We start from the raw sequence: 20,012 nt of genomic DNA, 5'->3' as shown, positions 1-20,012 counted from the left end.
AATCGCAACTACAGTAAATTACATCCAAAAACCGAATTGTATGAAATTTTAAATGATTACTCAATTTACTCTGCATTATCAAAAATATTGCGAAAAATTTGTAATTACAAAAAGTGTACCAAAAATTACCAAAAAATTAAAATACCAAATATGCATGATGATAGCATGGTCACAATTAACATGTAATATAAATCTGTAATTATTATTATTATTATTATTTACAGGAAGCTAGAATGACTAATACGTGGTTTTTCATGAAGGTCCCGTTTTTGTGCCTATGAATAATTATAATGAAATTCGCGCATGCTCGTTCAATAACAAAGCAGTACTCTAATGTACAGTGTAATTGCATGTAAACACCGGTTCACTGTATCAATATCAAATCCAAATTTCCAATGAATTTCTGTAGTTGTTCATAGTCATTGTACCGGTTGATTTGTTTACCAACGTATCTAAAACTATGAACTGAGCGGTCACGGCTGAAAACATAACTGAGCGCAAAAAAATCACGTGGATTCGAAAATGTCCTGTGCATTTGTCCGTGCAAAACTGTGACCGAATAATGTTAATTTTTTTCTGTGGTAAATTTTTCAAAAACGAGTTATCAACGAGAAACGAGAAGTAACATATTGTTTATTTTCCAGTGCGTTTCCAATGACCCCACGTTTTCAGCAACTCATCATATACCTGGGTTGTAAGGCTGTGTTTGTCAGATATCATCTTGGCTACGTGGTAAGCTTCCAGTAGTGTTTTAAGTGATTCATGATAGTCATGAAGATAAGCAAGGCACGCCCCTTGATTCTTCAACAAGAACACGAAGTGCTTGTTGGAATCGATTTTTATTTCCTTTCGCCGATTTATGGCATCAGTGTAACATTCCAATGCTTGTTTGTTTTTATGCCAGTTAAGAAATAAGTCTCCATGAAGTTTAAGAAGAATGCATGTCAATTCGTGGTTGTCCAACGACATTCTAGCAAACGACAAAGCTTGGTTGTAAAATGATTTAGCTTTGTTCATGTACTCATCAGATTTTTGCCTGTCTTCCTTGATTGCGTTATTTGCTCGTTTCTTGTACAAATTTCCAAGTTCAATTACAATACGTGCTTCCGCTACTCTTTCGCTAATACTTGATGCTTTCAAATCAGGTATTGTCAGAAAATCAAGTTTGGAAAGATCAGTTGGCGGTGCATTTGTTGCTTTGTTTGAATCATAGCGCGTGAGAAAGTAGTAACAAAACAAAAACAAGGACCATTGCTCTTTCAGCATCGCTTTATTTTCGTGAAAAGCTGACCTGATCTTCTCCATTCTGTCGACGACTTCAGAAGATTTCCATGCCGATTTACGACCTTCCAGATATGCGAGTAGACAATGAAACGATATCACAATGGCTAGTTGCTTTCGACTTTCGGCCAGTTTAATACAAGATTCAAAAAAACTTCTTAGAATCGTTTCTGAAAGAGCATCCAAACTGAAGTTATAAAAGAAGCTAGGTGGATTTTTGTAAATATCACTACGTGTTAACAACTCGTACAGGTTTGGCATCAGGTTGTTTGGCTGATCTTGGGAGCAGATTTGTAGTGTTCTCTCGACATTGTGGGTGTCCTTCCTCAATGTTTCTATGGCGCAAGTATATCCGTTTTTCGAATAATAATCCATGGCCAAGGAATCGCACATCTTTAAAAAGTGCGTAGCCATACACACTTGGGCATCTATTTTTTCATCTTGAAATTGATCATGATTAGCCAGGAACTGTCGGATAAGTGAATGAATCACAAAGCGGTTATCACTTTTTTCTTGTACTAAACCTCGGCAAACGAGACTCTTCAAAAATTCAAGGGTTTCCAAGTCACTTCTTCCAATTACCTCTTCCGCATATTTGGTATGGAAATCCCCATCAAATACCGAAAGACAAACTAACGCTCTCTGATCTTCATCACTCAAATTATGAAAAGATAATTCAATGGCTTGTAGAATACACTGGTCGGAACTCCTCAATCCTTTCGAAGGCTCTTCTCTTAACCACTGCATCAACTGTATCAACTCTGAAGGATCGCTAAGACCTGGAATTAGTGTTCCTGCGATACACAATGCGAGAGGAATAAAACCACACAGCTTAGCCAATTCGGACAAGTATGTATCTTCAATTTCTTTACTAGAGCAACACTTCCTCAAAAGTTCGACACTCGATTTTTCGTCCAAGTATTCTATCTGATGGTTTATACCGTTTGGCGACGGGATTACAAATTCGGTTTTTGTTGTTGTTAGGATTTGCACACGTTGCTGTGAATTTTTGCGGAGGGTACGCACTAATTCAATAAACTGAGATTTCCGTTTGCCTTCAAGCAGCTGCTCGATGTTGTCCATCACAAGAACAACCTTCTCTTGAATACTCTTTAACCAAAACATGAACGATGATTCAGGATCCTCTCCAGGATTGATGCCAGCGCTATGATAAAGACTTTGTCTTACCTCAGAAACGGTTGAAGCATGTGACAGATATAAGAAAATGACGACAATGTCATGTTCTTTGCTCAAGTGATGGGAAACTTCAACTGCAACAGCGGTCTTTCCATAGCCTGGTCCACCAACAATGGAGACAATTCCACAGCCAGCGTCCACCAAGGAATACTTTGTTTGCTTAATTATGCTGGAACGGCCGGTAAATTTTGGGTTTCGGTCGGGTATGCAGCTTTTTAGTCGAGGCCTTACATCAGTTGCCAGAACATTGCCGGCTTCTGTTAATGAATCAATAATACTTTGTACCACCGCATTTTCCTCTGACTGTTTAATAATCTTTTTCATAGTTTCTACGTAGCGCCAGTCCAACACCTCTTGCATCTCAATTGCCTTTTTTGCATATTCTACGGCTTTTGGGCAATCAGATTTTCTGGAACTAGAAGTTATTGCTAACTGGCTATATACCAGGGCTTTACAACTGGTGGGCTTTTCAGCGAGCTTTTCAGCTATGTCACGAGCGTCCTCTAACATTGCTATTGATTCATCAAAACTATAAATATAAGAAAGGCACGCCCCGCAATTCTTGAGCAATATCACAAACTGTTCGTTAGAATCGAATTTTAGTCTCTTGTAGAGATTTATAGCATGGGTATAGTATGTCAGCGCCTCGTCGTTTTTGTGCAGGTTGGAGAATAGGTCACCCAAAAGTTTATTCAAAGCACATGTTAATTCGTGATCTCCGAAAAGCTCTTCTGCTAAAGACAACGCCTGATTGTAAGATGATTCTGCAATGTGCATGTATTTGTAATACTTTTCCCTGTCCACACGGAACATCTTATTCGCACGCAGTTTGCTTAAGTTTCCACGCTTCATTAGAGCATGGGTCTCGGCCGCTTTCTTGATAGTACTTAATACCTTGATTTCAGGCAAAGAAGGAAGGTCGTCTTCCATAAGGTCGTCTTCCGTAAGGTCGTCTTCCGTAAGGTCAACCGGCAGGCATTCTTTTTCCTTTTTATAGTGATATCGAACGAGTAAATAGTTACAAGACATGTATAGGTGTCTATCTTCTTTTAGTAATGCTTTATTTTTGTGATACGCTGCCTTGATTATCTCAACTTGGTTGGTGTATTCTTGATCTGTAGTCTTCCATCCGCAACCATGACCTTTTTGATCTGCTATCTGATATTGAAATGTGATCTTAATAATTGGTTGCTGTAGACGCTCGGCCAGTTTAATACAAGCTTTCGAGAAATTTATTAAAACCTTTTCTGTGAGAAGATCCCAGCTGAAGTTGTGAAAAAACCTGTATGAAGACTTGTAAATATCACTACCTGCCAAAAACTCACTGGCATTTGGATTAATATTGGCCGCCTGATCTTGACTGCAGACTTTAAGAGTCTCCTCGACATTGTGGATATCCTTCTTCAGCGATTCCCTGGCGCTTGTAAACCCGTCATCGGCGTCACGTGAATAACACTTTATGGTCAATGAATGGCACATCTTTAGAAAATGCTTCACCATGAGTCCTTGTGCCATTGTCTTTTCATTCTGATATTGCTTATGACCAGTCAAGAACCGTCGGATGAGCGAATGAATCACAAAACGTTTATCACTAGTACTTTGTATTAAACTTCGACTGACCAAATTTCTCAAGAAACTTTGAGTTTTCGGCCCATTTTTCTGAATTACTTCCTCAGCAGACTTTCTCTGGAAATTGCCATCAAATACTGAAAGGCAAACGAACCCCTTCTGATCTTCCACACTCAACTTCTTAAAAGAAAACTCGATAGCTTGTTGAACACACTGTTCACAGTTTCTCAATGTTTCCATAGGCTCCTCTTTTAACCATTGAATCAATTCTAAAGGATCATCAAGATCTGGAATCAGTGTTCCTGTGATACACAGGGCGAGAGGAACGAAACCACACAGGTTAGCCAATTCAGACAAATAATTGGGTTTTTCAACCTCATTAGGGCAATACATTTTCAAAAGTTCGACACTAGATATTTCATCCAACTCCTTTACTTGATAGTTTTCTGTTACCCCAGAAATCGAGAATTCGGTTCTTGTCGTTGTTAGAATCTGTAGTTTTTGCCGTGAATTTTTACGGAGCGTAAGCACAAAGTTAACAAACTCAGGTTTCACATCGGTTTCAAGCAGCTGCTCGATGTTGTCCATAACAAGGACAGTTCTCTTCTGAACGCCTTTCAACCAATACATCAACGATGATTCAGGATCTTCGCCAGGATTGACGCCACGAATGTCACCACAGAGACGTTTACTTACTTCGGAAACTGTAAAAGCACGTGACATAAAGGAGAAAATAACGTCAATGTTATGCGGTTTATCGCTTAATTGATGAGAAACTTCAATAGCAATAGTGCTTTTGCCAAAACCAGGACCACCGACAATAGAGACGATTCCACAGCCAACCTTGGCCAAGGAAAACATTATCTGCTCTACTATAGCATTACGACCAACAAATTTTTTTGGTTTGTCTGGAATGCAGCACTCTATTTGGGACTCACTATCCTTGGACGGATTATGTATCTTTGGCGACATAGAATTCTTAAAAGAAAATAACATGGTCAACATAATGGAAAATGAGTAAACAAATATTTGCTGGAGTTGCTTAAAAGTGTAGAAATACCCTTTAGGTTGTATACCTTTTAGTTACAGTTGACCAGTTCTGTTTGGTCTAAGATAGTTTTAAGATATATAAAACTATAAAGGGTTGTATTTTATGAAAACATTGCTTTTCTCCAGGTATGCAGGACTTCTTTATAATTATACCATGTTATATACATGCATGTAACTTTCCTTCCTAGCAAACTGACTTTATGTTTGCCGCAAAAATAACTTGTATAGATACGCATGATTCGTACAACGTTAAATCGCAGCTCTAACTTCAGGATAGTTATTGCATGTGTACGAATAATTGATAAGAATTGTACCTTTTCATGTTCCTTTTTCAGTTTATTTTCTAAAGAGAAAAAAAATACATGACACACTGAAATTTATTTTTACAGCATGTAGTCTTCTTTTCGTAAAAAGTTGAAGGGAACCACAGAGCAGGTGGTGCCCGGGGATCTTCATTCCCAATCACCCTCAATTTGTGAGAAAAATTTGTGAGAAAAATTTTCAGGGCTTCGGCTGACGAAGGGGGGTTTTCGAAAAGGTCGAGATATTTGGAATACAATTTTACCTCCATCAGTCCTTACATCAATGGCTTCGAACCCACGATTTCCCTCCCCAGTTGCTGAACATTCTGGGAAAGAGAAAAAATAAGAAGAAAATTATGGTTATATAGATTTTTTGGAAAATTGTATGCCAAATTTTGTTAATTGTATATCAAAGAGTGATCACAGCATACGCTGGATTTCAACTAAGAGATTTTATAGTGCGTCTTCCTCGCGAATTAATATTAGCTATATTATAGCAATAATGGCATAACCTTCCAACTAATAACTAGTAAGTTTCTTTTTCCAGAAAACTAGTGAAATTTATAATTTATTAATCAGGGAGTTTAAGCTCCGCGTTTCAGGAAAACAGCATGCAAACTGAGATATCGTGGTAGAGATCTGCCTTAGTTTCCATTTAGAAGTACAACGTCTCTATTTTTATTATTACCTGTTCGAGAAGCCGGGGCTTTATAGGCATTTTCTTCAATTCTATCAAGTTTTTTAATAACATGTTCATGGTTAAGTTTGATGTTCTCCAGCTCACTATTAATCGCTGTTATTCTATTTTCTACCCTTTCTTCAAGAAACTTGCGGTTTTCCAGCACAGCCCTAATCAACTCACTAACTCTCTCAGTTGGAAAGTCTCCTTCCTCAAGACCACCAATATAATCAATTTGATCAGTTGAGAATCCAGTTGCGGTAAAAGCATCCTTAGCAAGTCGAACATAATCATCAAAATCGGGTTTTGTTATGCTGGACGCGGACGAGTGACATAAGTGATTTCTAAGCAGTCGAACTTGGTCGATTGCTAAAGATATGGTTTCATCCTGGTTTCCAGTTGGACTGGTCAGCGAGGCATGAAAAGGATTGGGTTTCTTTCCCTTTATGAATTGATCACTGAGTGTCTTGATCGTTGTTGTCGTAGAGATTCCAAATGTCTTAGAGTAAATAGTTGCCTTGAACAGGGCTGTACAATCCCATTCCTCGAACGAATCATTGGTTGGTATGGCAGTTTTACCGCCTTCTCGTTTCGAAAGAAGCGTACGAACTGCGGGTGAGTCGTCCCAAACTTGGTAACCAGGCAACGGTGCAATCTTCGAATTCCACAATGCCACAAATGTCCAACGTAACATCTTTGGAAATTCATCGTGAACGATGGATGCAAATTTGAAGAAATTCAATTCTTCTTTTGAAAAGGGTTTTGCTGCCATTTGGATGCTACTTCATAAGATATACCAAAGAATAAAACGAAATCATTATTTCCTACATGAAAGAAAAGACAGCGTTATTATATATATACGAATGAAACTTTAAATTTATCGTCTAGCTCGATATCGGGAGGATTTTACTTCAGATAAGATGGTATTCTATGGTATTTAACCATTAATAACAAAGAATGAATTAGTATTCATTATAAGAACTGTCTTCTATTGGTAAAAATTTATAGTCGAGTACTATTGCAAATGCTGCATATGCACTCCAAATTTATTAGCTGGTACAGTACTGTCTAGAAATAGCCTAACAAAAATCGCGGTTAACCTAGGTCAAACCTCGGTCTGATCACGGTTGAACCGAGGTCAGACCGAGGTCCAACCTTTCAATAGTTTAACCAAGGTTAAACCTCGGCCTAACTTGGTCTGACATGCAGACATTTGTTAAGCTTTTTTCGATTTGGTTATTATGTTGTCCTTCTCAGCTGTTCATATAACATTTCGTTTGGAAGCGAATGGCCTCTGCGAAGGTATTTTTTCCCTTGCGGTCGTCTGCGGTTTCTATCGGTCGACCGCAACCATGCATACCGCAACCGCAGTGTTAAGTTATTTCTGGACAGTATATACTGTACTTACGGTAAGCATCATAAAGAAACGATTGCGCCGATTTAAGTTTTCGAGAAGAAGTGTAGAACAGTAGAAGAGATCATACTTTTAAACAGTCGGCTATACAGCTTTAATTTTTCATCAAGGCAACACTTTCTCAAATGCTGAACACTGGATTTTTCGTCCATCTCCTCTATTATATGCATGGTTCATGCAGGGTTGCCCGCATATTTCAAATTTAGTTCCTGTCGTCTGCAAATGTTGGTGTGGATGGTTATGGAGTGAAGCATGTCAAATTCAGTAAACTGAGATCGATTTCAATTTGCTTTCAAGCAGGTGTTCGATGTTGTCGATGACATGGACAACATTTTGTTCAATGTATTTTTCAGTAAATAAATATTGGTTCTGGGGGATGGAGTGCTCCCAAGGTCACCCTCTTTAGACCCTATTATAGACTCGCGTTAATCTACATACATTTTAGTCTATACTTAAAGTAAACAATGACCACCATGGGGATCCACGACCCCTTTGGCCATTTAGGATACCTATCTGGGGAGCTATGATCGACCTTTTGGGTGAATTACCAATACTGGGGAGCAGCTGCTAAACCCCTGAGGACGTCCAACGCGGGGACCACGACTCCTGAGGACATCATGACTACATAATTAATGATACCGTATAAACTACTGAACTATAATAATGTATGAAGCTGTAAGCCTGTAACGAGTCAAAGGGGTAACTTTAACCTTATTTACACTATATATTTGGAGCACTTCCTAATTGCGTGTTTGGTGTCTCGGTTGGTCCTTTAACGATTTATAATGTTTTGTCTATCCGAATTGGAACGGCAATTAATTTTTCAGGGTTCAGATAACAGATTGTGTCATACGAAATAGCTTCTAGTTTAATTACTCAGTAATTTGCTGCAAAACAGTAATAACTATCAAAAATGTCTATAATTCATCAATTATTTAGGCAGAATAAATTGGCCTAAATTTGGTGCATTCAGGTGGTGAATATTGGTCTAGACGAATGCCCGGAAGACGAAACTGCGATACGAGAGGAGATTTCCTTTTAATTTTACGTATATAATTCTGAGAAAGTCACAAATTTACAAAGATTATGTGTTGCACATTCCGATCATATTTTTACAATTGTATAGACTAGGTTACCCAAAGGGTAGTAATGCTGCCTTCAATAGCATAACACAGAGTTGTCACAGAAATAAGACAAAAAATTGTACTTATCATTATGTTAAGCAGATTTATATAGACGCCAAAGACGTATCCTTGCATGGAGATAGAACGTCATTTTTAAGTTGACATTTGACGACCGTAAGGTCTTTTTAAATCTGCCTAATACCGAACTAAGGGGTAAAGGTACGTTTATAGTTTGCCGCATAATCTTGAAAAACAACAATACAGTTATATTTAGTGTTTCTGCCTAAAATAATTTATATAAATTGTTAAATAGTAAGGCATTGGAGAAACATTCTATTCATAGAAAAAATATTTAAACTAAAGAGCGTTTCTGTGGAATTTTAAAATGTCAGAACAAAGATAACAGAACAAAGATAACAGAACAGTACATGGAAAACTTCTAAAAAGTGGCAAGAATGGCTGAAGTGTTTTCGGCAACAAAGTCATGCACAATCTAATGTTGACCGTCTAAAGAATATAGTTTATATAAACATGCTGTATATATATGTTATGAAGTAGAAAGTTTCTCTATGGAGACAACATTTCTTTTGTTGTTAAAGAGTACTTTCGCCTCAACAGTTAAAAGAATTTCCATGAGGAAATCGTAGTCAGTTCCCTCAAACTCGGTATCGCAAGTGTTTTGTTCTTTGTAGATGTTGAATAATTGCTGTAGTTTGTCGTCAAACAGCAACAGGGTGGTCGTGCCATCCTGAAATAGCACAGTATAGTTCTGCCAGTATATTAAAACCTAAAATGGTGAATAACTTAGGATTAAACTGTGTCAAAAATAACTTTTTCAAGTCTTTATAAAGGATCCTGTCGGCAAAGTAGAATACAAATGGGCGGAAATTGAAAGCTTCTGTGTAGACGGCAGCAATGTCACAAACAACACGAGGTCGAATTTCTTAACAAGCCTATAAAGTGCGCATTATACAGCGCGCTTATACACGCAGTAAAGTATCAAGTACCATGACTAACAAACATTTTTGAGTTAAAAGTATAAATAAGATAAGGGCTTTACAAAAAGATAATCCGAATGAAAAGCGCGCAACATACAGCGCGGTTATACAAAGTACCAAGTACCATGACTAACAAAATATTTTTGAGTAAAAAACATAACTAAGATAAAGCCTTTATAAAAAGATAATCCTGAATGGGCAATGCAGAATGAAAACGTGAAATTAAAAACTTTCGTGCATGCATACGCGGCAGCAAGGCCACACAAACAACTACACGACTAACACGAGGTAGCTTAAAAAAACTCACCCTTTTTTATATAGTATGTTCTCGTTGAAACGTTCTGCCAGTATATCAAAACCTAAAACGGTGAATAACTTACGATTAAACTGTGTCAAAAATAACTTTTTGAAGTATTTATAAAGGATCCTGTCGGCAAAGTAGAATACAAATGGCGGAAATTGAAAGCTTCTGTGTAGACGGCAGAGGTAGAGGTCGAATTTCTTCACAAGTCTATACAGCGCGCATTATACAGCGCGCTTATACACGCCCATGACTAACAAAATAGTTTTGAGTAAAAAATATAACTAAGATAAAGATAATCCTGATAAGATAAGATAATCCTGAATGGGCAATGCAGAATGAAAACGTGAAATTAAAAACTTTCGTGCATGCATACGCGGCAGCAAGGCCACACAAACAACTACACGACTAACACGAGGTCGAATTTCTTGATGTCAGTAAAGCGCGCAGTTTACAGATACACAAAGTAAAATACGAACGACTGTAAAATAAAATATTTTTGTGTTTAAAGTATAAGTAGAGCCGTAGTAAAACAAGACCCTTTCTATGGTATATAGTAAACTTCCAACTCGTGAAATATGGAAATGTGACGCCAACGCAAAACGTTCAGACTGTATAATAAATTAAAACCTAAAACGATCAATAACTTATATTTAACTCGTAGACATAGAAGTACATCGAGAATAGGCTTTAGAATAAAAAATCCTGATAGCATCGCAAAATCCGTACACACAAACAACTACGCGAGGTCGATTTTTTTTAATATGCCTAAGCGCGTGTGAATTTATATTTCAGCGCGGATATATACTAAGTAAAATACAAAGTAAAACGAAATATTTTAAATTCACAGTAAATCCAAAGTATATTAAAATAACTTATAAGTTGATCAGTAATAGAACCTAAAAAACTCACCTAAAGTTAAACTCCAGACGACGCCAGTGTATTACAATCTAAAAGGATACGACTGCATGTTTACCACACGAGTATAATTGTGTAAATGTTTGACAAGGGAATAAATCGGCTTACCTTGGTCTTTGAAACATAAACGTGAAAGAGCAAACAATTGCGACCACGAAGGTTTTATTCAAAGAACCGAAATGCATTATGGTTGAAAAAAGAACTGCGAAAAGTGTGACCACAATGCATCGCTCTTGGCAAAAATCAAGATTTCGCACGCTATTTCAAATTTAGGACTGCTGCCTTGCTCGGTCGCTCAGGCGACCTCGCTGCGGCAGCAATTATTACATTCCAAAATAAATCGTTCAAAATCACACTAAATCAAACTAACTAAACCAAATAAGCTAACAAATCGTTTTGCGCAATCAAACAAATGTCGTTACAGTACCTGAAGAGTGGATCTCCTTCGTTCAAGCTATCTAAAACGTTTTTTCTGTCTCTGTATAGCAACTCAAATGCTGTCTGGATACTAACTGCGTTTTTCAGTGATTTTTAGGTTTTAAATTACACTTGCGTTTTGAATAAATTATCAAGTGACGTCATGCTAATGTAAAATTTTAATATCATAAAGTACTTATCCTAAACAAATATTAGAACCTATAGAAGTGCATTTCTCTGGCTGAATCACATAACGTAGTCTATGGATAATTACAGTAATTCCTATACACATAATGACATATTAATTTCACAGAGCACTCGGATACATATAGATATCATAAAATTATATTGTTTTACCCACCGGCCCCGTCGTCGCACTCATTCACTACGAATAATTACTTTAAGATTTGTTAAGATAAGAGGCATTTAAATATTTTGAAATGAAACTATTTCAGAAAATACTCTTTAATTTTCGAATGTAGTCATTTTACAATCTAGCTAATGCACTCATTAGTGATCAATAATTTTGTAATACTGTTCAACTTCATAATTATCTTATAGAGATTATATTTGCGAAATTTATACAAACTTTATTATGATTTCCGTTTCTATTAGGAATCATTCGACCATTTACATTGTGTTATTTTCCGGCTATGAATTTGAAGAAACTCAGTCTTCAGTCCAAATTAAGCGAGCTGGTAAAATACGTAGTAGTAGTAGTAGTAGTAGTACGTAGCAAACTAATAGTTTTATATATTTACATATGTAGCAAATTTACTTTAGTGGTGCACAGTGATTTTTAGTATGAAGCAAATTGACAATGTGCGAGTCTAAATAGTAACAAAGTACCGCTCTGCATACAAACTGATTTGAAGTATGTGACAGATGCCTTTGTGTAGTTATGGAGCGGGCTCTATATAATAGTAGCAAAATGACTATCGGCTTATGTAAGCAATATGATTAGAAGTAGATAGCAAAATAACTGGCTTTCGGGTTGACGCGAACTCTTTAGGAATGCGAGAAAACTAATCCAGTCGTTTAAAGCGAACTACAGACTTCATGAATGTTGCAAACTGACTTTGTATTCGGCATGCAACGTACTAACCAATTCGATTAGTTCGAGGTAGGATTTACGACACGGCTAACTTGACGACGCGACAAAATAAACAAATACGCCATGTCAAAGGTGACAAATCAGTTAAACGAAAGGTATATAAAAGGACCACTGTGAAGTTAGCCGCGGATTCGGCCTCAGATTCGGCCTCAGATTGGGCCTCAGATTGGGCCTCACATTCAACTGTGTTCAATCATTCAAAAGTAGAATTTGGTCATTTAATAATAACAGGTTTTTTAGCCATTTTTTCGTTTAAACTTTATAAATACGAAGATGTATAGCTTATTTATGCATTGCTAGACTGTAATTAGAACAAAGCAGTCGATTTTATACAGATTTACAGAGTAAATTGGTTATTATTTTTGGGCACTGTGTGAGAAGTTGTTGACCCGCATAGATATGGCATAAACTAAAATGTTTTATTGCAATTCCTGTGTATACGTCTATATTTTACAGAATAATACGGCCTTACAAATGGCGTGCATCGTTGGGCTGCACAGTCACAACATACTCGGGATTATTTGCTTCCTTTCTCAAATTAAAAATGTCCTTATGATATAAATACAAAAGACGTAACTAGTATATGGTCCTCTCACCGGCGCTATCAATGTTACAATTTGCCAAAGTCATTTGCTACAACAAGAATTAGCGTCGATGTGCATACAAATCAAACGTACTATTGCCATATGACAAACAATGGTCCAACGAGGTTAGGATTACAAGTTAAACTTGGCGCAACTTTCACACGCATATATAGATCGTTTCAAACGTTATTTAGAACAGTATTTTCCCATCTATCCAAAAGTACACATCAGTTGAAGACGCAGACGTTACACGCTGAATGTTTCAGGGCAACAGCAACGACTCATTGCAAAAACATCTTACAATATTACATGGTGTTGACATATATACCCACGTTATCATCCTAATTGTGCAATTTAAATTTATGCATTTCATACAAAATGCATGCCTATTCAATCCACTGCATTGAAGTTAAAACTTCTGTTTATATGAAGGTATGATTTCATTGTTCTACAAAATAATACAATGTGCTGTGCCGTGTTTTGATGCAGTTTGTAGCGCAGACGATGGAACCTGCGCTTAGGCATTAAGGGATTACTCAGAAGACAGAAGGTTGACGTGCTATTAAAATAAAGCAATTAAAACAGTGATGACATGTAAAATAGACGCACTTAAGCGGACAAAATGCGAAAGAAAGATGATCTCATTATGCCTGCTTAATTAAAAGACACGTTTATTCAAGAGGATTAGACACATTAGAGATTAGACAATTATAATATTAGTTATGGTATCAAACTGAATATATAGCCAAAGATGCTCAAAATTAAACTGAAAGGTTTAATGAAGCAAAAAATCTACGTAAAAGATATATAAGATGCCATTATGCTAATCAAGAACAAGTTACAATCATAGAGGATGGTTTCTTATTAACTGTCCATACAAATGTTCTCAAATTTTAGTATTCAGTACATTACTGTATGATCTTTCTCATGACACCAACGTTTTTGCGGTAAAAAGAAAAAAAACGGGCGTTTTTGCGATACATTCCACTTCGATTTATGACGTATTATTGCGTAATAACCAGATAACAGAAAAACTCAATTATTGTAATTCTGAAACATAAGTTGTAAAATGAAATATAATTTCCGATGGATAAATGAATTTCAAGACAGAATGAAGCGAAAAAATCCATGTAAGACATATATAAGGTGATATTATACGAATCAAGATCAGGTTACAATTGAGAAAAGTACTTAATATTTAGAGGATGATTTCTTATTAACTGTGCATACAATTGTTCTCAAATTTTAGCATTCAGTACATTACTGTACGATCTTTCTAATGACTGAACTGAACTGAACTGAAACTTTTATTTAATCACGGTAGACTAATCAGGATTTACAACAATGAAGTAAAATACAAGAAAAACGAACACACATACATATACATATACAAGTTATGATACAAGTAAGATACCTGTTTTCCATTAGTGCCGTGAATTTAATTAAGATAAAAAGGAATTATCGAATAAAACTGTTGCATTCAGATCTGAATTTACGCAAAAACATGTCGTAGTTCATTAGGTAGAGAATTCCATAGCACCGCACCACTATAGCTAAAGCTATTTTTCAAATAATTTGTACGTGGTTGCGGTACTGCTAATTTGCGATTGGTGTCTCTCAACGTGAAATTTGTTATTCTACTGCGATCAATAAACATTTTAGAGAGATAATCTGGTGCAAGACCATTTAGCGATTTATATACCATAGTAGCTTTGGCAATTTTGCGCTGAGATGCGAGACTTTTCCAGCCAAGTTTTTCGAACAGATATTCTGCGTTTGTATCATGGCTAGAAAACGTCAGAACTCTGGCGGCTCGATTTTGTAATTTTTGTAGTTTATCTGCGAGAGTGCTACCGCAAGTATCCCACACCTCAGAGCAATAGTCGAAGTAGGGTTGAACTAAACAGTTGTATATTAGTCGCAGTGTGGAGTGAGGAACAAAAGGCCTTATACGTTTTAGAGCACCTATACCTGAGGCAACTTTTTTGCACAGTTTTCTAATATGAATCTTCCAAGACATATTTTCATCAATATATGTACCAAGAGATTTTGTGAAAGTGACTTGTCTAATTGGAACATTATCAATCACCAATGAAGGAGATGATTGAAATGTACCGATTCTTTGATAGGATCCGATTAACATGAATTCGGTTTTAGATTGATTTAAAGTAAGTCTGTTCGCTGAGAGCCATTCACTGACACTAGCAAGATCTTCGTTAAACGAGAGAGATTTTGTGAAAGTGACTTGTCTAATTGGAACATTATCAATCACCAATGAAGGAGATGATTGAAATGTACCGATTCTCTGATAGGATCCGATTAACATGAATTCGGTTTTAGATTGATTTAAAGTAAGTCTGTTCGCTGAGAGCCATTCACTGACACTAGCAAGATCAACGTTTTTGCGGTAAAAAGAAAAAAAACGAGCGTTTTTGCGATACATTCGGCTTCCATTTTTGACGTATTATTGCGTAATAATAAGAGCGCAGAAAACTAAACTATTGTAATTCTGAAACATAAGTTGTAAAATGAAATATAATTTCCGATGGATAAATGAATTTCAAGACAGAATGAAGCGAAAAAATCCATGTAAGACATATATAAGGTGATATTATACGAATCAAGATCAGGTTACAATTGAGAAAAGTACTTAATATTTAGAGGATGATTTCTTATTAACTGTGCATACAAATGTTCTCAAATTTTAGCATTCAGTGCATTACTGTACGATCTTTCTAATGACACCAACGTTTTTACGGTAAAAAGAAAAAAAACGAGCGTTTTTGCGATACATTCGGCTTCCATTTTTGACGTATTATTGCGTAATAATAAGAGCGCAGAAAACTAAACTATTGTAATTCTGAAACATAAGTTGTAAAATGAAATATAATTTCCGATGGATAAATGAATTTCAAGACAGAATGAAGCGAAAAAATCCATGTAAGACATATATAAGGTGATATTATACGAATCAAGATCAGGTTACAATTGAGAAAAGTACTTAATATTTAGAGGATGATTTCTTATTAACTGTGCATACAAATGTTCTCAAATTTTAGCATTCAGTACATTACTGTACGATCTTTCTAATGACACCTACGTTTTTGCGGTAAAAAAAAAAACGAGCGTTTTTGCGATACATTCGGCTTCCATTTTTGACGTATTATTGCGTAATAATAAGAGCGCAGAAAAACTAAACTATTGTAATTCTGAAACATAAGTTGTAAAATGAAATATAATTTCCGATGGATAAATGAATTTCAAGACAGAATGAAGCGAAAAAAACAATGTAAGACATATATAAGGTGATATTATACGAATCAAGATCAGGTTACAATTGAGAAAAGTACTTAATATTTAGAGGATGATTTCTTATTAACTGTGCATACAAATGTTCTCAAATTTTAGCATTCAGTACATTACTGTACGATCTTTCTAATGACACCAACGTTTTTGCGGTAAAAAGAAAAAAAACGAGCGTTTTTGCGATACATTCGGCTTCCATTTTTGACGTATTATTGCGTAATAATAAGAGCGCAGAAAACTAAACTATTGTAATTCTAAAACATAAGTTGTAAAATGAAATATAATTTCCGATGGATAAATGAATTTCAAGACAGAATGAAGCGAAAAAATCCATGTAAGACATATATAAGGTGATATTATACGAATCAAGATCAGGTTACAATTGAGAAAAGTACTTAATATTTAGAGGATGATTTCTTATTAACTGTGCATACAAATGTTCTCAAATTTTAGCATTCAGTACATTACTGTACGATCTTTCTAATGACACCTACGTTTTTGCGGTAAAAAGAAAAAAAACGAGCGTTTTTGCGATACATTCGGCTTCCATTTTCGACGTATTATTGCGTAATAATAAGAGCGCAGAAAAACTAAACTATTGTAATTCTGAAACATAAGTTGTAAAATGAAATATAATTTCCGATGGATAAATGAATTTCAAGACAGAATGAAGCGAAAAAATCCATTTAAGACATATATAAGGTGATATTATACGAATCAAGATCAGGTTACAATTGAGAAAAGTACTTAATATTTAGAGGATGGTTTCTTATTAACTGTCCATACAATTGCCAAGAAGAAGATAATGGTTGGTATCTTAGATGCGACTTTCAATATCCTGGTTGTTTAGAATACTATCATGCACGTTGCGTAGGCTTGGAAAAATTAAAGAAAAGAGAATGTGGCGAAAAGTTCAGCAATTGTGAAGACGGTACCTCATATGCTTGCCCTGAATGTGCCAGAATAGTAGAATGCAATGTTAAAGTAAAGAATTCACAATTAATAGAAGCGACAAAATCATCTAAACCCGAGTTGGTGTCAGAATTCGATTTTTCGTCCGTGCAACATAATCTGCCTGAAAATGACGAAGTGTGTATGCAGCAAGACGGCATTAAAGTAAATACTGTTTGGAAGGAAGACTTGCCAAACACTGTTAAGTATTCGGTAGCACCATATACGATGAGAATTTCACCATCTGAACAATCCCAGACAAATGCTATGTTTTCTGAGTCTCATGAAGGACTTGAGGATAATAACATTTTCCTTCCTCGTGGAGAATATCATGACCTGAAGTTATCTGACAGTGACTGCATTGTAGGACAGGAAGAAAAAGTGGAGTCCTCCCAGAAGAGAGACTCACAGAATCTACCTATGTTTTCTGAGTCTGATGAGGATTTTGAGGACATTACTATCGAAGCTGTTTTAGATGGAGATAAAGTAGAGGCAACTTCTCTGGAAAATGATTTACTGAATCCGTCGATGCTTTCTGAGTTTGCTGAGGGAGTTGGATATGAAAAAGTGGAAACATCCCAGGAAAGTGGATCACGAAATCTACCGATGTTTTCTGAGTCCCATGATAAAGGATTTCAGGATAATAGTTTCCCATTTGAAGAATATGATGACTTAAACTTTTGATGACAGTGACGATATTTTAGAACAAGTAGAAAAAGCGGAAACCTACCAGAATAAAGACCCGCTTAACCTACCAATCACGGTTGAGACTTTGAGAACTATAACGGACTGCCCCAAATTAACTACAGGTACTTATTTTACCGCAGAAATACCCAATGAAGCTACGTTCAGACTTACCGATGATGAATGGAAACGAATTGAACCAGCTGATGAAAAACCGAGTACGCTTAAACCGTGTTGGACGGAGGTAGTGGCATGTCATTTGAACGAATCTAATGACTATTGCACTTTTCGCTTCAAACGACATTTTATTCAGAGAAGAGATTCAAGAAAACGAAATTGTGATGTATTTACGGCTTCGGGTAATTGTGTGTTTGTCGATTGTAAATGTTCAATAATTGAGTTTTTCTGTCATCTGGTTATTACGCAATAATACGTCATAAATCGAAGTGGAATGTATCGCAAAAACGCCCGTTTTTTTTCTTTTTACCGCAAAAACGTTGGTGTCATTAAGGAGATCGTACAGTAATGTACTGAATACTAAAATTTGAGAACATTTGTATGGACAGTTAATAAGAAACCATCCTCTAAATATTAAGTACTTTTCTCAATGGTAACCTGATCTTGATTCGTATAATAGCCCCTTTTATGTCTCTTACATAGATTTTTTTGCTTCATTCTGTCTTGACATTCATTTATCCATTAGATATTATATTTCATTTTACAACTTATGTTTCAGAATTACAATTATTGAGTTTTTTTGCGCTCTTATTATTACGCAATAATACGTCAAAAATGGAAGCCGAATGTATCGCAAAAACGCTCGTTTTTTTTCTTTTTACCGCAAAAACGTAGGTGTCATTAGAAAGATCGTACAGTAATATACTGAATGCTAAAATTTGAGAACATTTGTATGCACAGTTAATAAGAAACCATCCTCTAAATATTAAGTACTTTTCTCAATTGTAACCTGATCTTGATTTTCATATAATAGCCCCTTATATATATCTCTTACATAGATTTTTTTGCTTCATTCTGTCTTGACATTCATTTATCCATCGGAAATTATATTTCATTTTACAACTTATGTTTCAAAATTACAATAATTGAGTTTTTCTGTCATCTGGTTATTACGCAATAATACGTCATAAATCGAAGTGGAATGTATCGCAAAAACGCCCGTTTTTTTTCTTTTTATCGCAAAAACGTTGGTGTCATTAGAAAGATCGTACAGTAATGTACTGAATACTAAAATTTGAGAACATTTGTATGCACAGTTAATAAGAAACCATCCTCTAAATATTAAGTACTTTTCTCAATTGTAACCTGATCTTGATTTTCGTATAATAGCCCCTTATATATCTCTTACATAGATTTTTTTGCTTCATTCTCTCTTGACATTCATTTATCCATCGGAAATCATATTTCATTTTACAACTTATGTTTCAGAATTACAATAGTTTAGTTTTTCTGCGCTCTTATTATTACGCAATAATACGTCAAAAATGGAAGCCGAATGTATCGCAAAAACGCTCGTTTTTTTTCTTTTTACCGCAAAAACGTAGGTGTCATTAGAAAGATCATACAGTAATGTACTGAATGCTAAAATTTGAGAACATTTGTATGCACAGTTAATAAGAAACTATCCTCTAAATATCAAGTACTTTTCTCAATTGTAACCTGATCTTGATTCGTATAATACCGTCTTATATATGTCTTACATGGATTTTTTCGCTTCATTCTGTCTTGACATTCATTTACCTATTGGAAAGTATATTTAATATTACAACTTATGTTTCAGAATTACAATAGTTTAGTTTTTCTGCGCTCTTATTATTACGCAATAATACGTCAAAAATGGAAGCCGAATGTATCGCAAAAACGCTCGTTTTTTTTTTTTACCGCAAAAACGTAGGTGTCATTAGAAAGATCGTACAGTAATGTACTGAATGCTAAAATTTGAGAACATTTGTATGCACAGTTAATAAGAAATCATCCTCTAAATATCAAGTACTTTTCTCAATTGTAACCTGATCTTGATTCGTATAATACCGTCTTATATATGTCTTACATGGATTTTTTCGCTTCATTCTGTCTTGACATTCATTTACCCATTGGAAAGTATA

General features: G+C 35.6%; 1 protein-coding gene and 1 long non-coding RNA gene across 2 annotated transcripts; both read right to left on the bottom strand.

The window, feature by feature from the left end:
* Positions 1 to 233: 233 nt before the first annotated feature.
* LOC114520938 lies at positions 234 to 6,892 on the bottom strand. The gene is made up of 4 exons (XM_028541287.1): positions 6,088 to 6,892; positions 5,663 to 5,725; positions 5,412 to 5,440; positions 234 to 5,025 (listed from the first exon to the last, which is right to left on the bottom strand). The coding sequence occupies exons 1-4, from the start codon at positions 6,848 to 6,850 to the stop codon at positions 634 to 636; spliced, it is 5,247 nt and encodes a 1,748-aa protein (XP_028397088.1). The 5' UTR covers positions 6,851 to 6,892; the 3' UTR covers positions 234 to 633.
* A 1,690-nt stretch (positions 6,893 to 8,582) lies between these two features.
* LOC114520925 lies at positions 8,583 to 10,963 on the bottom strand. The gene is made up of 4 exons (XR_003686741.1): positions 10,942 to 10,963; positions 10,828 to 10,865; positions 9,922 to 9,973; positions 8,583 to 9,403 (listed from the first exon to the last, which is right to left on the bottom strand). It is a non-coding gene; the product is annotated as an uncharacterized LOC114520925 (long non-coding RNA).
* Positions 10,964 to 20,012: the final 9,049 nt, after the last annotated feature.

Source organism: Dendronephthya gigantea, unplaced genomic scaffold (genome assembly GCF_004324835.1).
Source record: "Dendronephthya gigantea isolate DGI-Jeju-01 unplaced genomic scaffold, DenGig_1.0 000018F, whole genome shotgun sequence".
Lineage (NCBI taxonomy): Eukaryota > Metazoa > Cnidaria > Anthozoa > Malacalcyonacea > Nephtheidae > Dendronephthya > Dendronephthya gigantea.
Note: the sequence above shows the minus strand (reverse complement) of the source record. Positions and strands in the feature narration are given on the sequence as shown.

Coding starts and splice junctions, on each gene's coding strand:
- LOC114520938 (XM_028541287.1), bottom strand. CDS start 6,850: ATGGCAGCAAAACCCTTTTCAAAAGAAGAATTGAATTTCTTCAAATTT. Junction 5,726..6,087: donor AGCCCCGGCTTCTCGAACAG/GTAATAATAAAA, acceptor TCTCTTTCCCAG/AATGTTCAGCAACTGGGGAG. Junction 5,026..5,411: donor TGAAAAAGGAACATGAAAAG/GTACAATTCTTA, acceptor TTTTCTTTTAAG/AATTCTATGTCGCCAAAGAT.